Source organism: Chenopodium quinoa, unplaced genomic scaffold (genome assembly GCF_001683475.1).
Source record: "Chenopodium quinoa cultivar QQ74 unplaced genomic scaffold, ASM168347v1, whole genome shotgun sequence".
Lineage (NCBI taxonomy): Eukaryota > Viridiplantae > Streptophyta > Magnoliopsida > Caryophyllales > Amaranthaceae > Chenopodium > Chenopodium quinoa.
Genome location: NW_018743212.1, coordinates 5,535,125 through 5,544,956, shown reverse-complemented (window position 1 = coordinate 5,544,956; position 9,832 = coordinate 5,535,125). Strand labels below are relative to the sequence as shown.

Here is a 9,832-nt window from a genome sequence, read left to right as displayed (position 1 = left end):
AATCACTAATATTAGTCAAAATGATTTGGTGAATATTACAAAAAGTCGAAACGTTACACTTATAATAAAGAATTGAACGGTGTAACATTTAAACTTATGTTACATTGCATTTTGCAAGCCTTAAATTATGCTAATAATCAAACGTATCTAACCAGCTCCACATGATTATGTTTTAAAACATAGAAAAATCATTTAAGTGTTAGATTCCATTTTCATTTGAATCTCTTAAAATTTCAAATAGGACAAGCAAAAGAAAACAGAGGGATAATATGATGTACTTCCATTTTATTTTTCTTACTGTATTTGATATTTGTGGACTTCATGATAGTCAATGCACAGTTTAAAAATCAAATCTTTACAAGTGATATATATACCGATGAATTAATAAGATTCCACGTGACTGTATAACTATAAATTACGAAGTATTAAAAAAGTTCATCATCCAAGCAAATTATGTGATGTATATTGAAAACTATTCAAAAAAAAATAAAAATATGGTGATGTATATTGAAAAAATCAAAACGTGCTAGACTGCTAGGCAAATATATCCAAATTTATGTTGTTGGCAATATAATAATGACAATAATAATAGCAGTAATAGTTATACGGTTATACCAGTAATAATTTATTTAATTGTCACATGCCGTACGTCTTGGTAAAATCTCCATAGATTAAACCGAGGCTAAAACTAGAAACTAGTTCTTGGTCTCTTTAAACTTATGTGCATTTTTGGCGCCTAATAAAAATTGTTTTGTAGCTTATATTAATTTCATCGATTGTCCCTCGTTACATTGATATGAATCTCTCTTTTTTTTTTTTTTTTTTTTTTTTTGACAAGATATATTAATCTTATTACTGTACTGGTTGTTCCCTACAATAGAGGAACCAATAAGAAATTATTGCATGTTAGCTTAAAAAATAAAAATAAAATTTGCAAAAAATTAGGGAATTTAAGGGTATATATTGTCCTAAATTTTTGTGAACACTCTGATCCCTCGCTGAGCACTGCACGGAGAGCATCAGAGGGCGACAATTAATCAGAGGATTGGGAATGATATTTTGCTTTAAATCAATTGGTCGATTTGCAAATTTGGTTTATAAAATTACAGGATTTGTCTTTCTGGTATTACGGTGGCATTTGCCATTTTGCACATTATAAGAGCGACCACGATGAAAATATACCTACTTCGTATAGGATACGTAACTTGAGTTAACGTATTTAATATGTGTGTTTTCTAAATTTTTTCTTTATATTTGTGACTAACTTTTTCTGTGTCTCTGTATTCAATATTTTTAGTGGATAATGCTTTCTATATATGGTTATAATTGTTATCTCACCACAATTATTATTTTTCTTATATGAAGACCGGACCGAAATAATAAAAGTTACTATCAAGTACCAACTAGAATAGAGACTAATTCACAAAGCTCATGATTCAACTATGTAAGATCGAGAATCCTTTGAAGAACATGATGGTTGGGGAGAGGAGACACCATACTAGCTTAGGTTATTCAATTTGCACCTCAGCTCAATTAGGTTTCCCATAAAAATGACATATATGCATTTTCTAATCTTTCCTAACCTAATGAGCTTTTCTTAATTAGGCATGATAAAAGGAGAAGAGTGATAGATAGGTCATAATACAAAGAAGTAATTCAGAGCTTTAATTTGCATTTTTCTTAATTAGGTGAAACATAACTTTTGTACAACTAATTAAGGTTAACTTTTACTTATAGACAAGTTAAAGCACAAAAAACAAAGATAATTGCTCCAAATAAGCCTAACATTTTCTATTCCCTTCCCTATCCGTGTGATCTTGAAAGTGACCATTTGATATAGGTGTTGGATTTTGCTTGTAGGTAATTTAATTCTACGAGGATTATGAGCCGATTTGCATGACGATTATTTTGACTTATATTTATATTTCTATCAATTTATTATTCCATACAAATGGCGTGTTTTTCTTAGGTCGGTAAATTATAAAGTGGTGATGTTTACATGCATAGATATTTATATTTATTTAATCATATTCCATACTACACAACAACACAAGACACTATATATTTGACGAGTAATAGCAATTAACTTGGGTGAAATAATGATATTGAGTAAGATCAGATTTCAATTATATACATTTGATTTATTATCAATAGTTTTATCCTGATCCATACAAAGAATGTATTTTTTTTTTTTTATTGGTTTATGATGCTATATCTAAATGGTCAAGAATAATTAAATGTGAAAGAAATTAAAGTTTATAAGTGAGTTGTTTCACCTGAGTAGCAAAGTTAATCTTCTCAAATAACACATGCGAGTTGGGATGACTCCTAAGCTATTAAGGTTCCAACCGTGGGTATATCTTTGATACCATATCAATTATGAATCTGCACCATACCCGTTATCAAGAGAGAATTAACTTCACAAGACTATTAGAGGTTTATTCCAAAACTCTATTGTAATAAGTGGCACATTCCCTTCAAGGCTTATAGAATGTATAACTCTTTCATAATTTATCATAGTAGGGTAAATACATGTATTGTTTGAGAAGATATGCCTTAAAAATATAACTTGAAAATTAATTTGTACTATGTTTCCAATACTTCAATCATTGTGTCTTATATTTCAATTCCCACAGTTAATTTGGCAATCCATTTCTTATTGATCATTATATTTCCCGACTAGTTGCATGAAAGTGCGTAATAAAAGCTAAAAGTTAGTTAACCATTATGTATACAACATACTTTATCTCTAGGTATTAATCAGATCACTAGCTCTCACGGCAAAGTAGGTATAGTAGATGAGATGTGCTTTGAGTAACAAATACATAATCATGGCAATTATTAGCTAGATACGAGTATACTAGGAAACATTATGAGATTAATTTGTTATGCTACTTTTTTTGTGTACAAATTAAATGTTGGAACTCGATCTTAAGCGGTCAATGCAAGCTACTCAATATATAAAAACTTATGTAACAAGTTCCTAAAAAAAAAACTTATGTAACAAGTATAGTAATAACCTCCAAACCAACGCTCGTTGATTGTATTATTATGCCTAATTAACCTAATGATCACATGATTAATCGAATCATTAACTCTGTTTTTGTGTCATATCATAGTGTTAGAATTCAACTCCCTCTGAATGTATTTCAAGCCTTTTAGGTCTTTACTTAGTTTTATAGGTTCTAGAAGAAATTATTGTTACTTACAATTAAGTGCTCACTACGAGAATACTGTTAAACCAAAAATGCGCTCTTTAGAGGGCAAATGTTTGATAAAATCCAAACTTTTACCCATTGTTCCTCTTACTTTGATACTTGTGTGCTTGGGAATATAAATATTGTGTCATAACATACATGTTTTAAAGCATCCCAAAATCAGATAAATTTATTAAAGACCCTAGAATGACAAGAGTGCCTTTTAAGATCGTTTCCCGCTAGTGTTGCTTTGTGCTCACAAGTGTCTTCCACGCCTGATTAGCGTCCTTGTTGACAAAAGACAAGAGCGCACCGCACAAATTTGATGTCAAAACACTCAAATTGTGATATATATAGGCTCTTAATTTAGCATATTCTTTGGCGTACTATCTTCTAAAAGTGAGATTATATACGAGACCTAAAACATAGTCTCTCTGTTCGTAAATATAGTTCCCATTTTCATTTTTGGTGGTCCTAATAAATATAGTTCTCATTTCTTCTTTTCTTGGAAATCACCCATTTATCCTTAATTTTTTTTGTCTTTATTAGGTGAAGTGCCAAAAGTATTCTCTAATTTTTTTCTTCTTCGTTATTAATCATTACTCTCCTTGTTTATATTAATCATTTTTCTCATCGAAAAAAGTAAAATGTATCTTTTCTCTCATATCTTTTTTGCAAGTGATTATCATCAAATCAACTTGGTTTTCCCATATACTTTTAGTACTTCTTCCTCATATTTGTTAATTCCCATGTTATTTTCCAATCGAGAACTATATTTAGGAACGGTAGGAGTATGAAATTCGATAGTAAGCATACATCCACATATTTCGATCCACCCGGTGTCGCCATTTTCCGAGAGACAAGTCTAGGCCGGGCCTTAATTAATTTTGAGATTTGATGGAAAACCAAGCCCTTTATTGTAGCAGCATCTAAAGGAATAGTCGCATATTACCTAATCAAACTTTAAACCGGTCATTAATATGATGAAACAACTTATTAAGCACTCCAAACTCCATTTATGGTCCGTAGAAAATCTTTTGACTACTTGCTTCAAGCAGTCAAGCACATTATAACACTACTTAATACTCTGTACTTCGTAACTAGGAGAGATTTAGAGCGTGTATGTGTAATATGTTACGTGTCGTTTTTCTAGTTGGCCTATTCTTATACTTACTTCGTACTACTTGTTTTCCTCCTAGTCTACGTGTTCTGTTAGCATATGTGAAGCAACTTAGAAAGTCTGTATGATAATAATTAAATAGCTTAGGTATGAAGTATTACAAGTCTTTACTCTTCCAAACCTTATAATTTCGTAAGGATTGAAAGAATTTCAGTCATACATGACGACCAATAACTCACATATTACTTCCACACACTCTCATAAAGTCATAATGTATCATAAGATTTATGACCAATTCAACTTCTGACAAAATAATTGAAGCTTTGTTACAATATAAATGATCAAGTTCAAATAAACTCTAACCCTATTGTATTATTGTATGTACTAGATTTTATTGGTTTCAAATCAAGTCAAGTAACAACATCTCAACGTATGCACTCAACGATATGCATGCATCTTGTAGTAGTGCATGCATGTCATGTCCTTGTTGCCGTGTGAATGACATTGATCCTGTTCAGCAATAGCGTTTTAGAACTTAAACATCAATTATAATTGTTGAGATAAATAGGACTATAGATTAGATTATCCTAGTAAGGCAATATTAATTAAAAGCAAGTATCTAACAAGCTACAAGCTCCACTAAATGTAATACCCTTTCTTTAAGCACACCCAAACGTATAATAAAAATTTGCAAACATAGATCAATCATCGATCAACATGCAAGTTATGCTATCCATAATCATCTCCCATGTTTCTAACAATAATTATAATAACACTAGATCAGATTACAATATATATTATACATAGTAACATTTTTTTTTTGTTTATTTTTTTTGGAAAATACATAGTAACATTTTAATTTACAAAAATATGACTAGTGCCAAAACTATAACATAACAAAAAGATCAAACAAATTAAATACAATTAACAAAGTTAATTAAAATCATATTCATAGATAATTTGTCATTATGTTGTAGATTAAAGCCAAATTAAAAATATGATCGGCGTAGAATCGGGCTTATTTACCTCATCGAGTTTTGGCTCAGCCGGATTAAGAGGCGACAGACTCGGTTGCCTCTCCTATCCTACTGCGTATACCACTGTCCTGACTTACACCCCCTTTTTTATTTTATTTACTTTTTATTTATATTTTTCATTATAATTTATTTTAATTTTAAATTATGTTTTTTTTTTTTTTTTTTAATAATTTCCAACTTTAATCGAGGGAATATCAAAATGTGACTCTCCAAGATTCTTTATGTTGTTGGAACACGTACCTTTTACCCATTTCTTTTGGATCTGATTATATCTTCATGATTTTCCGTAACATCATCAAAGTTTTAGTATTCATTAATTATTTTTTGTACTTCTGATTAGTGTATGTCATTTTTTTTTTTTTTTTTTTGTATGTAGTTAGGGTATTTTGTTGATGATCAGAGGGTGTGACAAATATACCATTCAACTGTACATATTCTCTAAACTGAAGAGATCAAAGTACTATGCTTTTTTTTTTGACGAGATCAAAGTACTATGCTAAATCATAAGAATGCGATGAAAAAAATTGTAGGTTACAATCATGCACACAGGTACATAACAGCGATTATTTAAGGTACTTTCTTAATCATGCACACTGAAGCTTAATTTGTTATGTTCATATAAAATAAGTTTTGCAATCGCCAACAATAATTAGTTCAAACAAACGGCCAAAAAGTTCAAATATGTATGATCATGATAAGATACATAAGATTGTTTTAGGTCCAATTTATTCAAATTAATTCTGATACGGGTTACCTTTGTTCAGTACGTCAGGATCGCTAAATTTGGAGAGGAGACATACATTTACCGAGGCAATGTGTTTGTATCTCATATTTGAAATTTTGATCATTACAAAATATCTATTTTATAATTGTTTTTTCCCTTCCTTTTTCTCAATTTCATTGAAATACTAGTAGAAGTATGCTCGAAAATTCATTCGTTATTCATTTTTATCAGAAAATGTGAAAAAGTTTTCGATCAACTAGCTACTATGTATGAATTGGGCAGTCTATTGGTACAATAGGTTATACAATGTGTAAGGTACAACCAAAGGTCCAAAGCTATTTATTTACTCAATTTTGCTTATTTTGGTGATCTATAAATGAGTAAATAGGTTGAGAGATAGCATTGCTTGTAACATACCGCATAATACAACCGATTATACCATGGACTTCTTGATTGATGAGGTAAATTTGTACACGGAGACATTAGAGTGAATGCATTTTTTGTTGAATTTCCTTATATCTCAAAAGGTGAAAAAATCCCTAGATTGGTGGAAATAATTGACTAAATATCTACATTTTGTTCTTGCTTAATTTGTATAAATCCCAATGTGAGCAAAGGCCAAATACTAGCTAATAAACTGATGAAGCGGGAGACTCGGTCAATGTCTATATGCATGAAGCAAGAATTACATGCATAAACGGCTGAGCATCAGCAACTATCAAATTACCATTTTAACCTCACTATTGAAAATACTCTTACTAAAGCGGTTAAATCGAGTGTCAGATATTCATATTTTAGTAATTTTCGTTAATTTTTTCCCTTGGGATATGTTTAGCTTTTATTACAGTCCTAATAAAACTTCAACGTTACACCAAAGGGAATTTATAATTACTGTTATTAATCTATTATTAATGTAATATCAAGTAGATTAACTGAAGTTAGGACCACCGTTACTTCGGTTAATTATCTCTTCTTTCCATGAAAAAGTAACACATCAAATGAACATGGTTGGCCTTCATGTTTAAATACTTTAATTTGTTTGATATGATTTGTAATACGCTTAAAGGCACAAATCGATGAGATAATTACCCTCTTTGAATTTTTTTATTTTTTTAATAACGGGCTCTTTGAATTTACGTTGTTATGTTGTCTTTTTGTAATATATGTCATTTTAAGGGATGTATGGCTAATTTGATAATCTTTACACTGTTAAGAAAATTGTGTCATTGTCAATCCTTTTATATGTCACTAAGAGTGTTGATTAAAAGAGATACACTAATGTCCAAATTTTGGCCATCGTATATATATATATTGCTAGTTGGTTCAAATAAAGTACACTATCAACATGATTATTAATCCAGACAGGATGAAGGGAGAAATTAAATATAAATTCTAGTAATTTATAAAAATTTAACTCATTGTTAGAAAGGTAAGTATATATACCTATCATAGTAAAGCATCAAAATAGTTTTTTAAAAAAAAACGAATATTTAAATATATCATATTACCCCTCAACATCAAAACAAACATGGAGGGAAATCAAACACTCGAAAAAAAGTGAAAAAGAAAGCAAAAGAAGATATGAACAACATCTCATGCAAAAAAGTGGCTAACAACAATTTTTTTATTATTATTATTATTTTTCTTTTATTGAAAATTCAAATTACCCCACCATTTTGTTGGCATATTGGTAAACGAGTCCCTTTATAAATCTCATTTTGAACAACACTCAATAACACATTAACACCATCCCTCTCTCTTATAAACATCAAAAAAATAATATTATGGTTAACCTCTCACACCCTAAAAGCCTCTCTCTTCTATTCACATTTTCTCTAACAACATGAACAAATCATCATCATCACCTTCATCTTCCTCAACTTCTACCACTTCATCTTCTCTTACAACCATGAAGGTCAAAACCCTAATCCACAACCTAATTTTCTCCCACATTTGTCGCGTTATTCGAGCACTCTCCAAGGCCAAATCCATCTTCCTAGAGATTTTCCGGGAGAATCAACTCATGTACTTGAAACAAACCAAGAAGAAGAACAAGTATAGGAAGAAAATACTATTTGGCTCATTTAGACTTCATTACAATTGGTGTTCTTCGTCGGCTCACGTATTGCCTATCCCTTCACCCACCATACTAGAGGGTGTCAACACTCCTACTAGCCATATATATTATGATTCTACGTGGAACTCGGTTTATTCCACCGACAACGAAACTCGTGATCTTCATAAGGAAGGTGATGATCAAGTTTGTAAGAGTAATGGTAACAAGATACATGAAGAAGAAGGTCAGCTCTCAAGTTATCTTCAATGGTTAGAAGAAAAAGGTGGCAAAAATGAGAAGTTAAATGAAGGAGAATTAGAAAATGTTGAGAATGAAATAGATAAACTTGCTGATTTGTTTATAGCTAATTGCCATGAGAAATTCAGGTTGGAGAAGATTGAATCTTATAGAAGATACCAAGAATTGCTTGCTAGAACTTTGTAAAACTCAAAAAAAAAAAAAAAAAAAAAAAAAAAAGATACAAAAAAGGTGGTGAATTTAGAGCTTAATTAATTATTAAGCAATTTTAATTAGTTAGTTAATTAGCTTAGTTAGATATCTTATTTTATTTTTTTTATTTTTTAATTTTATTTTTGTGTTAGTAGCTATGGAAAGAAGAAGGGGAGAAAATCAAGCAAGATTGGGGAGTGGATGATTGTGAAAGTGATTTTCTTGAATATAATAGTGAGCTTAATTAAAATATTGGTATGTATGTCGACCTCTCTTTTTTTTCAATTTTCTTTTTCTTTTCTTTTTTTTTTAATTTTTTTTTTATAACTTTTTCTGCTAAATAATTTTGATTTAATTGTACGAAAAAGGATGGGTATTTAGGGAATTGTACATGAAGGGATTAGGAAGATGATAATGTATTGTATTTGGGAGATTATCAAAAATTCTGTGCAATTTCATTTCTTTGATTTGTTTATTTAATTTATATATGTCTTAAATTCTTAATTAATCTATTATTGCAATTGAAAAAGTGAACATCTAGCTATTCTACTCTTGCTCTCTGCTAAAGAGAGTTGGTTAAGTGATTGTAATTTAATTACTATGAAATTCGAGGCTAATAAACAAAGATTGATTCAATATAAATCTAAGTTTAGTACTCCTATTCCATACATAAATATGTTTGTATTTAACAATAGTATAATGTTGGGGATAATCACTGCCTTATAACAAACTCTATCTTCCTACGACTTAATCAATATTAAAGAGTTTGTTTAAAAGTAAAATTGCATGAAATATTTTAATAACATGTAATAACGCCCGCATAGCATATATAGATAAAGTTCCTAAATTCTTTTTCAATGGCTACTATTTATATGTGCACCCAAGAAAATTGCATATTTATTTTACGCAAAAAAAGTCATCAATATGCGTAAATGATCAACCTTCTGACAGCATATCCGTTTTATGCAAGGTATGTTAGATTATTATTCTAATTCCAATAATTATCATTATATAAACTTTTATCCATTACATCATTGCCACGGAGTAGTAAATTGAAGGAAGATAAGGTATTTCTAGTATAATTTATTTTAATTAATTATATGAGTCAAGAGATTTAGACCACATATCATCCTTTTATTTTTGTAGAACTTAACTTAGTTTGTTGATTCGCTATTTTATTTTGTTTTTTATATTTACTGAATTTTACTGATTAAAATTTATTCTTAATGATTTAATTTATTTTATTAA

At 29.8% G+C, this 9,832-nt stretch overlaps 1 protein-coding gene across 1 annotated transcript; it reads left to right on the top strand.

The window, feature by feature from the left end:
- The first annotated feature begins 7,921 nt into the window (after positions 1-7,921).
- LOC110734170 lies at positions 7,922-8,578 on the top strand. The gene has a single exon (XM_021914215.1). It carries the CDS (start codon positions 7,922-7,924, stop codon positions 8,576-8,578), a length of 657 nt encoding a protein of 218 aa, XP_021769907.1.
- The last annotated feature ends 1,254 nt before the right edge of the window (positions 8,579-9,832 follow it).